The sequence below is a fragment of the Neovison vison genome, chromosome 1, assembly GCF_020171115.1.
Source record: "Neovison vison isolate M4711 chromosome 1, ASM_NN_V1, whole genome shotgun sequence".
NCBI classification, from domain to species: Eukaryota; Metazoa; Chordata; class Mammalia; order Carnivora; family Mustelidae; genus Neogale; species Neogale vison.
The window spans coordinates 244,019,732-244,038,378 of record NC_058091.1 but is presented as its reverse complement, the minus strand read 5'-3'; the positions used below and the strand labels follow the sequence as shown (position 1 = coordinate 244,038,378).

The window sequence follows — 18,647 nt, the reverse complement described above, 5'->3', positions numbered from 1 at the left end:
TCTCTCTGCCTGCTTCTGTGCCTACTTGTGATCTCTGTCAAAATAAATAAAATCTTAAAAAAAATGAAAAAACAAAACAGAACTTTATGTCTACTTGACTTATAGTCTTTTCAAGTGACAGAAGGTCACAGGTATTTAAATTAGGCTTCTATTCTAATAATTTTGTCACTTTAACATGAACTTTACTTTCTCAAATAGTACCACAATATAACCTTATATACTTACTAGATGGTATTAGTAAGTGATTTACAGAGTCATTGTTAATGTCATTCAGGCAGTCTTTCTTAAAGAAACCACAGTAAATTGTTTTTCAAATTTTCTAAATTGTTTTTCAAATTGTTCTAAAACTTTCTATAAATGTATCTGTATGTGCCCTGTTTTTTGTAATAATTCTATGGTCTTTATAACATACTTTGTTGAGGTTTCTCAGAGTAGAGAATTGACTGGTTAACAAATGTCACTAGCAAAGTATAAGACTATAATCTGTCCACTGAATAATGATTAGAAGTACAATTTTAAAACTTGAAAGAAATTTAGGTTATCTAAACAAGGTAACGGTGACTATTTATAGCCTAAGCAATATCTGGTTGGAAAGAACTCAATCATGTTAAAATCCCTGTGACAGTAACTTTAATTCCTCTAGTTGAAGAAGGGTATACTAATTGAAAAAAAGCTATGTGTATTATTTTAAGATCTAAATGTACTTCTTGGAAGTGGAGTGGGTCAGCTATGATTTATTATACTATTTTAAGAATCGGTCATATCACCTGATCTTCTTAATACACCAAAAAACACCAAAAGATAAAAAAATTTTTGGTTAGTGCGTATGAACTGGTATCACTTGATAAAGTAACATGTTGTACATGGGAATATACTTACTGGGATGTAACGTTGGGACATGTTGTCCAAGTCTGTCATCTTTTAGCATGTGTAGCAATGTTGTTTTTCCTGCATTATCCAATCCAAGAAATACCAATTTACCAGTTTTCTTATATAATCCTGCGGAGTAAGAGCTATGATTAGTCAAAATTCTCTCTGACATAGATTATCCAAGCAAAAGACTTCAAATAGTAGTATAACATTTACATTAGTATAGTATATACATATATATACATATACATAAGTATAACATTTACATAAGGAAAATATATTTTGAACTTGTAAGATTTTAAAATTGGCTTGAATAAGCCTGAATTTCTAGTCTATTTTTTGTTTTGAAGAGCTATTCTAAATCTGTCATGATTTCCAAGTTCAGGTCATCATACTCTGGTTTCTCTTCAGATCGCATAAATCTTTCGCCTTTTACCAAGTTCAGGTCATTTTATTTATTTATTTTTTTTAGATTTTATTCATTCATTTGACAGAGAGACAGAGAGAGCTAGAGATAGCACAAGCAGGGGGAGCAGGAGGCAGAGGGATCTGACAATGATTACAGGCTCATGACCTGAGCTGAAGGTAGATGCTCAATGGACTGAGCCTCCCAGGCACCCCTCAAATCATTTCAAAACTAAACTTTGTCCCAGTCATTGAATGTGTTACCTAAACTTGTCTCAATACCACAATGCTGATTCCCTTGACAAGTTAGGGATAAATAGCAATGTTCTCTATTAGAGAAATACTCATAACATACTTGACATCATGTATTTATGAAGCTGGACCAAAAGGAAAATTAAAGGAATTTTCATGGTTGATAAAAAAGTAAGAAGTTATGACAATAAAAATCATAGTGAGTTTTTTCAATGAAAAGTTTAGGTCACTGTCAAATTTCCCTGAGAATATGGTTAAACTATTCACAGAATTGCCAAAAACTAAAGCAATAACAAAAAGAACCAAGCACATAATTTAGATGTATCAACCAATACCGATAGAGGAAGTGACAGGAAAAAGAGCATCGACCAATTTATAAGAGATTGGCATTTACTGTGAAGTTCAAAATTGAGCTTTATTATTTTTTTTAAAGGTTTTTTTTTCCCAGAGGAGTTTTAGGTTTACAACAAAACTGATAGGACAGTACAGAGATTTCCAGTGTCACTCACCAAAATGGTACTTTTTTTTTTTTTATCAACATGCAAAACACATTTTATGATACATTGCCTTTTCTTTCCATTGCATTTCTTTTTTTTTCTTTTTCCCAATTTTTTTACTGTAGTAACATACACATAATATAAAAGTTACCATCTTAACCATTTTTAAGTTTACAGTTCAGTGGTAGTGAACAACATTTATAATGTGGTGCTGAATCACCACTATCCATCTCCAGTACCCTTTCCTCTTGTAAAACTCAATCTGTCCATTAAACAACAACTTTGCATTCTTTTCTTCCCCTTAGCACGTGACAACTACCATTCTATTTTCTGCCTGATACTGACTACTCCACATACTCACATAAATAGAATCATACATTACTTGCTTTTTGTGATTGGTTATTTCATTTAACATGATGGTTTCAAGGTTTATTATATTACAGCATATGTCAGAATTTCCTTCCTTTTTATTTTATTTTTCTGTTTTTTTTGTTTGTTTTTATTTTTTTTCCAATTTATTTATTTTCAGAAAAACAGTATTCATTATTTTTTCACCACACCCAGTGCTCCATGCAAGCCGTGCCCTCTATAATACCCACCACCTGGTACCCCAACCTCCCACCCCCCCGCCACTTCAAACCCCTCAGATTGTTTTTCAGAGTCCATAGTCTCTCATGGTTCACCTCCCCTTCCAATTTACCCAAATGCACATACCCTCCCCAATGTCCATAACCCTACCCCCTTTTTCCCAACCCCCCTCCCCCCCGCAACCCACAGTTTGTTTCGTGAGATTAAGAGTCACTTATGGTTTGTCTCCCTCCCTATCCCATCTTGTTTCATGGATTCTTCTCCTACCCACTTAAGCCTCCATGTCGCATCACCACTTCCTCATATCAGGGAGATCATATGATAGTTGTCTTTCTCCGCTTGACTTATTTCGCTAAGCATGATACGCTCTAGTTCCATCCATGTTGTCGCAAATGGCAAGATTTCGTTTCCTTTGATGGCTGCATAGTATTCCATTGTGTATATATACCACATCTTCTTTATCCATTCATCTGTTGATGGACATCTAGGTTCTTTCCATAGTTTGGCTATTGTGGACATTGCTGCTATAAACATTCGGGTGCACGTGCCCCTCTGGATCACTACGTTTGTGTCTTTAGGGTAAATACCCAGTAGTGCAATTGCTGGGTCATAGGGCAGTTCTATTTTCAACATTTTGAGGAACCTCCATGCTGTTTTCCAGAGTGGTTGCACCAAAATGGTACATTTTTAACCAATGATGAACCTATACTGATACATCATAATCTCCCAGAGTTACCTTAGGGCTCGGCTCACTCTTAGTTTGTATATTCTGTGTTGTTTGTTTGTTTGTTTGTTTTTAAGACTTCATTCATCTACCGGACAGAGATCACAAGTAGGCAGAGAGGCAGCAGAAAGGAGGAAGCAGTCTCCCTGCTGAGCAGAGAGCCTGATGTGGGGCTCGATCCCAGAACCCTGGGATCACGACCTGAGTCAAAGGCAGAGGCTTTAACCCACTGAGCCACCCAGGCGCCCCTATTCTGTGTTTTGACAGACATGTAAGAACATACATCCATCATTGTAATATCATACAAAGTATTTTCACTGCCCTAAAAATCCTGTATGTTCTGCCCGTTCATCCCACCCTTCCCCCACTTCCTGGCAACCACTCATCTTTTTAGTCTCCGTATTTTTGCCTTTTTGCCTTGCCAGAATGTCATATAGTTGAAATCAGACAGTATGTAGCCTTTTGAGATTGGTTTCTTTTACTTAGTAATATGAATTTCAGCTTCCTCCATGTCTTTTCATGGGTTGATAGCTCATTTCTTTTTGGTGCTGAATAATACTCCATTGTCTAGACGAACCAATTTAGTTCTCTGTTCAACTACTGTAGGATACCTTGGTTGCTTCCAAGTTTTGGCAATTACAAATGAAGCTGCTATAAAACATCAGTGTGCAGGTTCACGTGTGGATCTAAGCTCTAAACTCCTCTGGGTAAATACCAAGGAGCACAACTGCTAGACTGTATGGTAAGAGTATGTCTAGTGTTTTAAGAAATCATCCAATCTTCCAAAGTGTCTCTACCATTTTGCAGTCCCAGCAGTGAATGAAAGTTCTTGCTGATCCACATCCTTGTCAGCATCTGTTACTGTCAATGTCCAGCTTTTGAACATTCTAATAGGGTATGTGGTAATATTGAACTTTATGTTTCATGTGTTTAACTGTCTCACACACACGGAATTACATGAGCACTGGGGACATAGTAGCAATTCCAAAAATATTCACTCAGCCAATAAATGAACTTTTAAAGACATAAGGCATTGTAATTCAGGTTACCCATTTAAATAAGTTCATGCCAAAATAATACCCAATTCTTTATCCACATTGAAGCTTAAGAAGTAAATTGTTTAAAGTCCTAATCTTTTTTTTTTTTTAAAGTCCTAATCTTTTGATAACCCAGTGACCAAGAGTTCTGATCCTAAGGGGAAGACTGTCTTCCATATTTACTTGAGTTGGGATACTACATTTCTTATTTAATCATGAATTATGACTAACACTTTTTTATACATTTGTATTTTTTTTTAAGATTTTATGTATTTATTAGAGAGAGCAAAAGCAGAGAGAAGGGCAGAGGAAGAGGGAGAAGCAGACTCCCCACTGAGCAAGAAGCCTGATAGGGGACACCATCCTAGGACCCTGGGATCATGACCTGAGCCAAAGGCAGACGCTTAACAAACTGAACCACCTAGGCACCCTGACATTTCTATTTTTTAAAATGTTTCTACACAGATTGTTTCTAACCAGTGCAATCACAATCAATCTTACCATCCTTTTAAGTAGTAGAAGTGCACTGGATAAGATTCCAAAAGGGAACACATACAACATTTCAACTTTAATCTTTAAAGTGGGTTGGATTAAATCCTTATCTTGTGACAGGCACTATTAAGCAAGCTGTTACACATTATGTAATCCTTAAAATAACTCTTTTAAGTAAATACTATTATCCTCTTTTTTACAGAAGGGAACAAAGGCTTAAAGTTAACTTGCTCAAATGCTGAAGTTAGATGTAAGATTTGAAATCACACCTGATGCCAAAGCTTTGGTTCACTTCATTTCTCTACACTGCCTCCCACTGTTAGCCCTATTAACCTCTTGCTCCTGCGTATGAGGCAATTTATTTTGCTTTTTCAACATAGTTCAGCAAATATTAATTTTTCTATAAACTGAGATATAGATACCAACCTGTTACAACCTGGGTTATCCCAGTATAATGAAGTTTAAAATGTTTATTTCTGACCCAGTTGTTGCAAATATGTAACAAAATATTTCAATCTGATAAAAATATTTAAGAGCTCTTGAGGAGGTAATGTAGAGAGATCTGATACTTGACCTGTAGTAGAGTGACATTATAAAATGTGAGGAATTTTATTTTAAAAAGGAAAAAAAAAAACCAAAAAACCCAAACCTTGATTTTAAAAAATGTGCAAACATTGAGGTCTAAATAAGAAATAAAAATAGACTGACAAAATTTGATCTTACATTTTTGTCCTTTTAATACATAGTAATCAAACAAAATGTGTATTTTCCAAACAAAATTTATTTCCTTTGTTAAAGTTATGTTTATGGAAAAAGAGCCATTTCTATAGAAGATGATAATTCATAAATATGGTTGTGGCCAGTGAGGAATTATGTTGACAACTCTGTAATTACATGAAATGCGTCTCTTTGTTCCAGTTCAAGATGATGATTACATGGAGACTAAACTTAGGGCATGATTTGAAAATAGAAGACCAGAAATATCTTCATTAATTACTACAATAATAAAATTGTATACATCAGAACATAAAAGTTAATCAAAAGCTTGTTTCACTGGAAAATGTGAGAAGTTGAGAGTGTAAATAAGAGAATGAGATGCTAAAATTTTTCCTCTTTAAAATCTAGAAGAGAGGAAAATCACTAGTCAGATTTGCTGGGTATACAAGTCTTATTTAGCAGATTATAGGCTGCCAGTTATGATATACAAGGTACTTTATGGAACGTTCATTTTATAGTAACAAAAATAAAGCAGAGAATTCCTGTGAGTGTATTAAATGAGATAAAGTATCTAAAGCACTTAGGTAAAGTGGCTAATCAAAGGTAGCTACTCCTGTAAATAATATTCCTATCAACAACCTTAAGGGGTAGAATTAGTTTTAATTTACAGATAAGGAAACTAAGGTTAAGGTGGAAAAAGTAATTTTCCCAAGACTACATAATTTACAAGTGACACAGTGAGTAACTACATTTGTATGATTTCTTTTTTTTTTTTTTTTAATTAAAGATTTTTATTTATTTATTTATTTGACAGACAGATCACAAGTAGGCAGAGAGGCAGGCAGAGAGAGAGGGGAAAGCATGCTCCCCTCTGAGCAGAGAGCCCGATGCGGGACTCAATCCCAGGACTCTGAGATCATGACCTGAGCTGAAGGCAGAGGTTTTAACCCACTGAGCCACCCAGGCAACCCCATTTGTATGATTTCTAAGCTCATATTCACAACTACTGGGTTATAATATAAAGAGGCTCTAGACAAATAAGCACTTTTATTTAAGTAGGATTAAATGGGATAACAATAAAGAACAAAGAGCCAACATACCTAAAAATTGTAGCACACTGCTGAAACCACTGTAAATCCAGTCAAATATGAAGGACATATCGAAATCTTACTGGGTCTGGAAAAGAAAGTGTTTGAATTTAGTAGTCACCATTTAACAACATTAAACGTGAACTCTGAGTAAATAATCCTACGAGAACCTTACAATAAGGAGTTAGTCATTCGTATCCAGGGTGATCTTTTTTTTTTTTTAAGATTTTATTTATTTGACAGAGAGAGAGAGAGAAATCATAAGTAAGCAGAGCAGAGAGCCTGATGCGGGGCTCAATCCCAGGACACTGAGATCATGACCTAAACCGAAGGCAGAGGCTCGACCCACTGAGCCACCTAGGTGCCTATATCCAGGGTGGTCTAATCTGATATATACTGATGCATTAAAAAAAAAAAAAGGGCATTAAAATACAAACTAGTGGGGTGCCTGCCTGGCTTAATTGGTAGAACATTCGACTCTTAATCTCAGAATCCTGAGTTCAAGCCCCATGTGGGTTGTAGAGCTTACTTTAAAAAAAAGAGAAGGTGAGGGGGTGGACGTCGTTAAGTGTCTGCCTTTGGTTTGGGTCATGATCCCAGGTCATGGAGTCCCTCATTGAGCTCCTTGCTCCTCAGAGAGCCTGCTTCTCCCCCTGCTTGTTCTCCCACAACCCCTTTCTCTGACGAATACAAAAAATCTTGAAAAAAAAGAAAAAGTAAAAGCTCTTTCCATTTTTAAAAAACCCACCAAAAGAAAGTGACTAAACAAACAAACAAACAAAAAAACCCCAACAACCAGAGACCATTACTTGCCAATCAGAGTGGCAAACATGAAAATGAAGTGTAACAGCCAGAACTGGAAAAAAATGTGGTAAGAGAGGCAGTTAGTGGCAGTATAAATTGGTACAAATCTTTTTAACAACTAATTCAGCAGTAATAAATGTTATACTGTTTGACCCAAGAATTCTTATTCACTTATTTATTTACTTATTTATATAAGATAGGCTTTAATTCGCAACCCTGAGATCAAGACCTGACTTTGAGATGAAGAGTGGGATGCTTAACCAACTGACCCCCCAGAAATCTCCCCAAGAATTCTACTTTTAGAAATTGTCCTAAATACAGACAATGTTTATGTAAAAAAGATGTGCATCAAAGCATTATGTAAGAAAAATTTAGAAAATAATCTATAATCAACAGTAATTTAAATGAAGTATATATGGTCTATGAAATACGTACCAAAACCTTAGAGTGGGGGAAGGAAGAGCAAAGAGCAAAGAGATGAAACAAGGAAATTTATGATAATTAAGTAAGTTTTCCAAGTCTGGTTATACCTAAGTGGAGTAAAAACCCACTTTCTGTTACTTTTGGTCTTTTATAGCAGATGGTAATAGGTGGCAAATTTGGGGGTCTATAATCTTTCTGCATTTTTCAAATTTTAATCATATTACTAAATATTAAAAAAACATTTTCTTAAATCACAGTAGAAAATGCAAAACATAGTTTCGTTTAGCATTTACTTGACATGGCTTGATAACTAATAAAGCTAATATGGAAAGAAAAGGGAAAAAATCCTGGAGAAACGAAAGATCACATACACAAAAATACATTTTCAGATAACAAAGTTCATTTTCTTTTTTTATATCTTTTTTTTTTAAGATTTTATTTATTTATTTGACAGAGAGAGATCACAAGTAGGCAGTGAGGCAGGCAGAGAGAGAGGGGGAAGAAGGCTCCCCACTGAGCAGAGAGCCGGATGCGGGGCTTGATCCCAGGACCCTGACACCATGACCTGAGCCAAAGGCAGAGGCTTTAACCCACTGAGCGACCCAGGCGCCCCCAAAGTTCATTTTCTAGAGCTAAACAAAACCCAGGCCCAAATTTGGGCCAAGTCCTACCAATTTGAAAAGTTCTTTGACATCTTTAGACAAGTGTGACACACAACACTTCTTTCTTTTTCTTTTTTTTAGATTTTATTTATTTATATGACAGACAGAAGCACAGCATGAGAGGGAACACAAGCAGGGGGAGTGGGAGAGAGAGAAGCAGGCTTCCCACTGAACAGGGAGCCCGATGCAAGACTCCATCCCAGGACCCTGCGATCATGACCTGAGCTGACCTGAGCTGTCAGCAGATGCTTAACAACTGAGCCACCCAGGTGGTCAACAACACTGCTTTCTTTAACCATTTCCGTCAGTGGGCTGCCAACCTTGATCCAGGTAGGCCCAGCGAACTCAAGAATTGCTAGATGATAAGGTGTTAGGAGATTACATTGCATTGAAAGTGAGAGAAAAAAGAGACACCTACCTCCAGTTTAGGAGGCCTAGCAGTATTTACTAGGATATTCTCTGGACCCAGGCAATAGCCTCTCCTCTCTTCCATCCCCTTACTTTAACTCGCAAGAGCAAAATTTTGTTCTTGCAACCAGTCCATTCCTGACTGAGAGTGACTCACAAATTATGAAGTTTCATGTGTCAGTAGCACAAGAATGAGAACTAGAAGAGCCACAAATATATACAAAAATCTAGGGATGCATGGGTGGTTCAGTTGGTTAAGCACCTGCCTTTGGCTCAGGTCTCGATCTCAGCATCCTGGGATCGGGTCCCATATCTGGCTTCTTGCTCAGCAGGGAGCCTGCTTCTCCCTCTGCCTGCTGAGCCCCCTGCTTGTGCATAAATGCGCTCTCTCTCTCTTTCTGACATAATAAATAAAATCTTAAATCCCAAAACTCTCTCCTTCTGCCCCTCACCACCGCTCACTTGCTCTCTCTCTAAATAAATAAATCTTTAAAAAAAATCCAGTACCTTAGAAATTCTTATTTTACTCAAGTTGAAAATTGTATCTCATTCTTTATTATTCTAGGTCTTGTAGAAATTTGAAACTTGTAGTCACAGAAAATATATGTAAGGGACTTATCTTTCCTGAAGATTTTTAGGTAAGATGTTTACTTTTCAAATAGAATCATAACTTTTACTGCAGGAAATCAAATAAAGCAGTGGTATATTAAGACATTTTATTTAATTCTAATGATTACCAAATTCATATTATGTCCAAGATCCTGAGCTAGACACCATACAGGATACAAATATAATAAACATGGCTCTTTCTCTTGAAAAGGTTATAGTCTAGAGAGGTAAGTTAGCTACACAAATGTAATTCAACTGAAAAATGTTAAAACTGAATAGAATATTATCTAGGATGGTAACAACTTACCCTATAGAATTTCAAAACTTATACAAACACAAAGAAAAAAAACTGCCCATACTGAAAATCTTAAACTATAAGGGGATTAATAATCCTAACAGTGGAAAATGAGAATAAAAGAAGTAATGCAGTAGGAAGGGGTATGGTATGCTCACAAATGACTTTATGTTCTGTATAGAAAATGAGAAAACCAGTCCTCCTTGTCTCTACATCCACAGTCCTATTTCCACAGTTCTACAAAGGCAACAAGTTGTAGCTAAGGAAAGGTTTCTTGGATGATGTTCAGCCTGAATCTTGAAGATTAAGTAAAGGTTTGCTAAGTGGTTGTTGGTTGTTATACTATGTGCAGAGGTGTGAAACGAAGTGAGGACAGCAAAAACTCAGGTACTGTGATGGGACAGGTTAGGGGGCTGCAAACAGCGTTAGTCAACAGATGGTCACCAGTGAGGCATAAGTCAGAATGAGAAACAAATCTGAGAGTAAATTTAGGTGTTTGGTCTCATGCTTGCTACCTGAAACATTTAGACCTAAGAAACAATATTCAATCAGTCTTTCAATTTAACAAAGCAAAGCTCACAAGAAGTAGCAGTTACCCCTGTAAGCATTATGATTTGCTGAAAGGTTAAAAACAAGAGCTACAGAGCCAGGACTTTACCACTGACCTTAGACAAGTTATTTTAATTTCCTTACCTGTAAACTGGGGACAATAATAGCTACCTGAGATGGCTGTGAAGATTATATCCATTACTACACACAAAGCACTTAGAAGCTGGCATGGAAGAAGCATTCAGCGTTAGCTGCTCTATTTCTCCTACCATGTGGCCCACAGGCACTTTGTGGATGTCACCACTAAATACCCCAATAACCTTTCAAAGTAAATATTATATTATTTTTATTTTTAAGTAGGCTCCATGCCCAATGTGGGGCTTAAACTCAGGACCCCAAGATGAAGAGTCGCATACTCTACTGACTGGGCCCCAAAGTAAATACATTACTGTTCCATTCTACAGAAGAAGAAACTGAAGTTATAATAACTAAATTTCAAGTATTAGGGATTGTCACAGTCAAGTTCCAAACATGGGTCTTTCTGATTTCTAGGTCCATTCCCTTTCTCTTACGTTGCAGTGGCCTTATGACCATTTTAAAGGCTTAGATTTTCTCTCTCTCTTTTTTTTTTTTAAAGATTTTTATTTATTTATTTGACACAGAGGGGCGCCTGGGTGGCTCAGTGGGTTAAAGCTTCTGCCTTTGGCTCAGGTCGTGATCCTAGGGTCCTGGGATGGAGCCCTGCATCCAGCTCTCTGTTCTGTGGGGAGCCTGCTTCCCCCTCTCTCTCTGCCTGCCTCTCTGCCTACTTGAGATCTCTGTCAAAAAAAAAATCTTGTTTATTTGACAGAGAGAGAGAGAACAAGCAGGGGAAGTGGCCGGTGGAGGGAGAGGGAGAGGGAGATGGGAGAAGCAGACACCCTGCTGAGCAGGGAGCCTGATGTGGGGCTCAATGCCAGGACCCTGAGATCATGACCTGAGCTGAAGGCTGAGGCTTAACTCACTGAGCCACCCAGGCATTCCAAGGCCTAGATTTTTTTTTTTTTTTAAAGATTTTATTTATTTGACAGAGAGAGATAGAGACAGCAAGAGAGGGAATACAAGCAGGGGGAGTGGGAGAGGGAGAAGCAGGCTTCCCGCTGAGTAGGGAGCCCAATTCGGGGCTGGATCCTAGGACCCTGGGATCATGACCTGAGCCGAAGGCAGATGTTTTCTTTTTTTTTTTTTTTTTTTGAAGGCAGATGTTTTCTTAAAGACTGAGCCACCCAGGCACCCCAAGGCTTAATTTTTTTTAAATGGTTATGTACCATTTTTTTTAATCACTCCAGCTTATAACTCTGATGTGTAATTCCTCCTCCCTCACATCCCACATCCAGTTAAGTTACATCCCAGCTCTATCAGTTTTTGTAGTCTCAAGCTTTCTTTGATTCATACAGGCACCAGTAAGTGAAGAACCTTAAATCACATTCCCAAACTATCATCTTAACCTCAAATTCTGTTTGTACCAGTTTGTACACACCCTCCAGAATGGCTTCATCAAAATGTCATCTTAGACTTGACTTGTTGCATGATCAGGGTGACTGTAACTTCCAGCTTGCTGAGGACAGTCTCCGCAAAGTTAGCTCAGTACAATTATTTTTTTTAAATATTTTATTTATTTATTTGACAGAGAGAGAGCGAGCGAGAGATCACAAGTAGGCAGAGAGGTAGGCAGAGGGAAAGGAGGAAGCCTGATGCAGGACTCGATCCTAGGACCCTGAGATCATGACCTGAGCCAAAAGCAGAGGCTTAACCCACTGAGCCACCCAGATGCCCCAGTACAATTATTAATAGTACTTCCTTTTACTCTCAGAAACATCCTGATTAGATAAATTATATGGCCACCCTATACCTTTGGATAGAGAGCCACTAGAGGTCTGTGGGCTGAGAAATGATTCAAACTCCTCATCCTGTAATTCAGAACTTCCACTATCTATCTTTTGGTCACCTTTACAAGCTTGAATCTTCTCTATTTGTAGCTTTCCCTGGGTCAAAGTGAACCACTTGCCATTCACTGCTGGTGACCTATACTTTACCACCTTAAAACCTCTACCCATTCTCCTTCCCAACCAACAAATGAATTTCTCCCACCTATTCTGCCTAAAGGCATCCTGCCTCAAGCACCAGCCAAAAGCTATGGAAGAAATGACTTTTCACTTGAGATGGTCTTAAGGGACAGAAGAGTAGAAGAACCAAAAGAACCCTGCAAGGATAGAACTAGAAGAGGGGCGCCTGGGTGGCTCAGTCAGTTAAGCATCTGCCTTCAGCTCAGGTCATGACTGTAGGGTCCTGGGATTGAGCCTGGAGTCAGGCTCCCTGCTCAGAGAGGAGTCAGTTTCTCCCTCTCTCTGCCCTTCTATCCACTTGTGTTCTCTTTCGTTCACTCTCTCAGATAAATAAAATCTTAAAAAAACAAAAACAAAAAACCAAGAAGAGATGGTGGAAAAAGTGGAAAGAAGTTAGCCCCACGAAGTACCACTTTGCAGTACCACTGCAAAGATGTCACAGCTTTCTTCGTGACAAGGTGACAACCGCTGAGAGCATAAGCAGTCCACAGGCAGAGCGGAAGTCCTGGAGACCCAAGGCCAGTACTTAAAGCACAGCAGAGCCAGGTCTCCAGAAGTAATTAACTGTGTGACCTTAGAACAAGCTACAGTTTCTTTTGCAAACTCTTGCAGGGTGTTGTGAAGATCAAGTGAGATAAAACGCACAAAATAAGTACTTAATACCTGGCTGCTGTTATTATGGAGAGAGTAGAACAGAAGGTCAATAGCTAGAGGCAGTAAGGAAAGATTCCTCTTTCAAAGAGTTTGAAATGAATGACAGAAGTGGGATTTTCTTCTTAAGGAAGGGTAAGTATGTTGATAAGGAGCTAGCAGAAAGGGAGAGGTTAAAGATGAGAGAGAAAGGGAAGGAAGGAATTAAGCAAAAGGGCAAAGTCTCAAGAAAAGCCAGGGCTGAGAGCATGTCTGCTCCAAGTTTGCTGACACAGTTCTGCTCCATCTTTCACTTTTCTCGCCCTTTTTACTATGACTATCTTTACAGTAGAAGGAAGGAGAGCCAGGAACGTACAGAGGAGGTTGCAGGAATCCAACAACGAAAGTGAAGAATGAGTACAGAGACTTTTCTGAGGAGCAGAGTGAAGATTCGAATAGCTACTGTGGGGAAAAGATCAAGTTAAAGGACTGCTAATGATTCAAACTCCTCATCCTGTAATTCAGAACTTCCACTATCTATCTTTTGGTCACCTTTACAAGCTTGAATCTTCTCTATTTGTAGCTTTCCCTGGGTCAAAGTGAACCACTTGCCATTCACTGCTGGTGACCTATACTTTACCACCTTAAAACCTCTACCCATTCTCCTTCCCAACCAACAAATGAATTTTGTTGTGCTTGATTGGGGCTGAAAAACATTCACAGCTTTGCCCATCTGCATGGATTTCCAACCTCCCCTGCTGCCCTCACCTCCCAGCGAGGATCAGCTTTACAGAACATGGAGTGAACAGGGATTAGGACCTGAAAAAAGACAAGGGGAACAGGAATTTGAGAGTACTAGTGAGAGGCTGAAGTGGTATGATCAAAAGTTCAGGTTGTGTGAGTAAAGGTATAAAGGCAGCTAGTATATAGGTATAAACTTGGGAGCAAAGGCAGGCTTCTCACAGAAGAGAACTAAGAGAACGGGGGAAAATCTGATCAAAAAGCAACTGTAAAGATAGTCATAGTAAAAAGGGCGAGAAAAGTGAAAGATGGAGCAGAACTGTGTCAGCAAACTGGAGGAGAATGCCGCGTTCAGAAATTCAAGATCTGGGTGGTGGCAAGTTCCAAGGCCTGGCTCTGGCATAGACAGATGAAGAAAACTGGAGTGAAAGAAAGGGGAAGCCAGGATACATGGTATACTGTCCACACTGACAACAAAATCACCTGGAAGAACGGAGAGCTAGAGAGAGCAAGACTGTGAATCAACTGACAAAGTCCTTGAAAGGGTGCCTGGCTGGTTCAGTCAGTGCAGCATGTGACTCTTGATCTTGGGGTCATAAGTTTGAACCCCATGTTGAGAGCAGAATTTACTAAAAAAGGAATTCCTCACTGAAGATGACTGTTAGTAGGTGAAAGCTATGAGACTGACAGAGAGTGGAACAGGGTAGGGTAAGTCTTAAAAGAAAAATGACTTTGCATAAAGATGGTCCAAATTTGCTGTTGTAAAATTTGCCCCTAGAGAAATAATTTATTAACACATATGGGGAAACTCTGCTTTAGAAGATAATGAGATACTAATATTTCTATAAAGTTGTGGTTTCTAAGGACCTTAAAACAAGGTAGCAAGCATTAGTCATTTCAAAGTAGAAATAAAAATGCCCAACTAAGAATAAAGTTACTTAGCCACAGATACCTGAGCCCTGAAGAGGTTACACAACACCATGAATACACTATTAGACATGTGAAGAGCAAAGGTCAAGAATAAGGAAACATATACACGTCAGCAGATTTATTTATTGCATGAACAACAAACAGGAAAGTGCCTATACAGATTAGAAAAGTGATCTACTCCAGTAACACGAAAATCAGCACTTAAGAGTAGAATCGAGCAGAAGCTCTCAAATTACAAATAACTGCTTAAAGCCTTCTCCCATTAAACTTAAATGAATGATTCCATTTACATGAAATGTCCTGAACATGTAAGTTCTCAGACCAAGTTAGTGGTTGTCAGACAAGGGAGGTAAAGGGGAAACAGGGAGTGACTGCTAATAAGTAGTGGATTTCTTTTTGGGTGATGAAAATGTTCTGGAATAGATAGTGGTGATGGTTGCATAACACTGTGAATATACTAAAAACACTGAACTGCATACTTTTTTTTTTTAATTGTATACTTTAAGAGGATAAATTTTATGGTATGTGAACCATCAATAAAGCTATTATTAAAAAATAAAGACTGAGGGTTGCTGGGGGAGTAGGAGGAAGGGATAGGGTGGCGGGGTTATGGATACTGGGTGGGGGTATGTGCTATGGTGAGTTCTGTGAAATGTGTAAGACTGATGATTCACAGACCTGTACCCCGAGGCAAATAGTACATTATATGTCAATAAAAATAAAATAAAAATAAAAGCGCCAACGATCTAAAAAGGCAAATATAACACCAGAGTAGCATTACAGAAACAATACATTATTAATTTTGGGAAGCAAAGGATGATAAAGCTATGGTGCAAGTGAGTTCCTGTCCTAGAATTTTAAAAATCTGGATTTAATATGCACCATTTGAAATACTATTATTTTTTTCTGGGAAAGGCAATCTTTCTGAGCTCCAGTTTTTTTTTTACCTATAACAGGAATATTATCTGCCTCACAGAGTTTTAAGAATAATTAATTATGATAATGTACCTGAAAACATTTTGAATACTATACAATGTAATGCGGCATTAACTCATTCTGACTAAATTAACTGAAATTCAAAATAAATTTTTTAATGATTTTTTTAAAGTAATCTCTACACCCAGCATGGAGTTTGAACTCATAACCCTAAGATAAAGAGTTGTACACTCTATAAACTGAACCAGGTGCCTCCTCAAAAGCATAAACTCTAAATGCCAATTTTCAAGTTAACTTCAACATTAACAAGAATATGGAAAAACTTCAGTATTTTAAAACAAAAAAATTTTTTTAGAGAGAAAAAAGGTGGGAGGAGGAAGGGGGGGTAGAATCTTAAGCAGGCTCCATGCCCAGAGCTAAGCCTGACTCGGGGCTCTCTCTCACAAAACCCTGAGATCATCGCCTGAGCAGAAATCAAGAGTCAGATGCTTACCCGACTGAGCCACCCAGGTGCCCCGATATGAAGAAGTTTTTAATGATACTTTTCATGAATAGCTTCACTTTAAATATTAACAACACTGTCACTGTCACCAGAGAAGATACTAGAGTAATTTCCTTCAACTCTAGGTGAAGATATTTACTAGAAAACATTAATCATAATTTTCTATCCAACTTCATCGGGTTTATAATGAAAATGTGCATAAATTCCATAAGATCAGTAAACTACCTGTAAGCTAATCCAGATATTAATGCACACTTCTCTTTCAAATTCAAATAGGACTAGAAATATGAGCCCAAACTCTGCTTGACCATGTTTTATAGAATTTCAGTGCATTACCAAGGATGAAAAGTAATAATGTTAAATTAATGTTAAGTAATAATGTTAAATTACCTGTGCATTACCAAGGATGAAAAGTAATAATGTTAAATGTTTCGAGACAGTGCTGCCCTTATAAATATTCTCCCCTAAAATTCTTAAGATTTTTCTTTCTATAGCCTTTAAAGTTTTGAAACAGTGATGCAAATAAAAAACTCGAGAAAACATTTTATGATTGAATGCATAGCAATCATAGTAATGGAATTAGACCTTTGCATTCACGTAATCAACAAGAATACAAACTCAAGTTTCCTTTGGGGAAAAGTGACACTCAACTGGAAGGTTAAATCTGTGACAAATATAAATAGGATTTTTTTTAAGAGTGAGAGAAGGGGGAAAAATGCTTTGTTATGAAAAGTTGTGAGTCTTGAGTACTACACTTGCCTATACTGAATTAAGAAAATGAAAATCAATATAAGCAGTGACAAATTCAAACCTTAAAATACTTTTTTTAAAGACTTCTAGGCCAAGGGTGCCCGGGTGGCTCAGTGGGTTAAAGCCTCTGTCTTCAGGGGTGCCTGGGTGGCTCAGTGGATTAAGGTCTCTCCCTTCAGCTCAGGTCATGATCTCAGGGTCCTGGGAGAGCCCCGCATTGGGCTCTCTGCTCAGCAAGTAGCCTGCTTCCTCCTCTCTCTCTCTCTGCCTGCCTCTCTGCCTACTTGTGATCTCTGTCTGTCAAATAAATACATAAAATCTTTAAAACAACAACAACAATAAAACCCTCCAGGCCCAACATGGGGCTTGAACTCATGACCCCAAGATCAAAAGCAGCATGCCCCACCGACTGAGCCAGCCAGGCGCCCCCTTAAAATACGCTTAATTGAAATTGTTCAAAAGCTATATACAAGAAAAAGAAAATTTTCTTTTTCTTTTTCTTCAAATTTTTATTTAAATTCTAGTGAGTTAACATGCAGCGCATATTGGTTTCAGGAGAATTCAGTGGTTCATCACTTACAAAAGAAATATTTCAAACGTGTAATTTTAAAGGTTTTTGCTTAGTAATGTTTTGCAGACAAATCATTTGAATGAGTATCAGCCAAGTACACTCAAAGAGGGTAGAGAAATCATCATTACTATAGAATTCTGACTTATAAACTTCAAACAATGTGCCAGTGATTTTCATTCCTGACAGCCTAATCTTTTTTTTTTTTTTTTTAAGATTTTGTTTATTTGACAGAGAGAGATCACAAGTAGGCAGAGAGGCAGGCAGAGAGAGAGGGGGAAGCAGGCTTCCCGTTGAGCAGAGAGCCCGATGTGGGGCTTGATCCCAGGACCCTGGGATCATGACCTGAGCCGAAAGCAGAGCCCTCAACCCACTGAGCCACCCAGGCGCCCCAGCCTAATCTTTTGTCTCAGTTCCTGCTTGAAGTGCAAGGAAAGGGTGGTTAAAATGTACTTTTTTCAACTGCTTATCTTTGTAATTATTAACAGTGCTTCTCTAACATTTCTAAAATAAAGCCAAAACATTCCTTTTCTGGGGCACCTGCGTGGCTCAGTGGGTTAAGCCTCTGTCTTCGGCTCAGGTCATGATCTCAGGGTCCTGGGATCGAGCCCCGAATCAGGCTCTCTGCTTAGCAGGGAGCCTACTTCCCTCTCTCTCTCTCTGCCTGCCTCTCTGCCTACTTGTGATCTCTGTGTGTCAAATAAATTTTAAAAAAAGAAAAAAAGAAAATGCCACTGAACTATAAGATTAGTTAAGTTCCAAATATCTTGGTAATGAATGTATATCCTCAAAACAGTATTAGAGGGGCGCCTGGGTGGCTCAGTGGGTTAAAGCCTCTGCCTTCAGCTGGGGTCATGACCTCAGGGTCCTGAGATGGAGCCCCACCTTGGGCTCTCTGCTCAGCAGGGAGCCTGCTTCCTCCTCTCTCTCTGCCTGCCTCTCTGCCTACTTGTAATCTCTGTCTGTCAAATAAATAAAATCTTTAAAAAAAAAGTATTAGCTATACATTGCTTTACTAAGTCAGCACCACAATTATTGACAAATTATTAATTTTCCCTTATTTCT

The 18,647-nt window shown here is 38.2% G+C and overlaps 1 protein-coding gene across 1 annotated transcript in view; it reads right to left on the bottom strand.

Annotated features, from left to right (window-relative positions):
* Nucleotides 1-18,647, bottom strand: part of SAR1B (secretion associated Ras related GTPase 1B) — a 28,226-nt gene that overhangs the window by 8,422 nt on the left and 1,157 nt on the right. The window contains exons 2-3 of the mRNA XM_044227371.1: nucleotides 6,683-6,758; nucleotides 880-999 (exon numbers count right to left, since the gene is read on the bottom strand). Of these exons, the coding sequence (XP_044083306.1) occupies nucleotides 880-999; nucleotides 6,683-6,740 (178 nt within the window). The 5' untranslated portion in view covers nucleotides 6,741-6,758. The remainder of the gene's footprint in view (nucleotides 1-879; nucleotides 1,000-6,682; nucleotides 6,759-18,647) is intronic.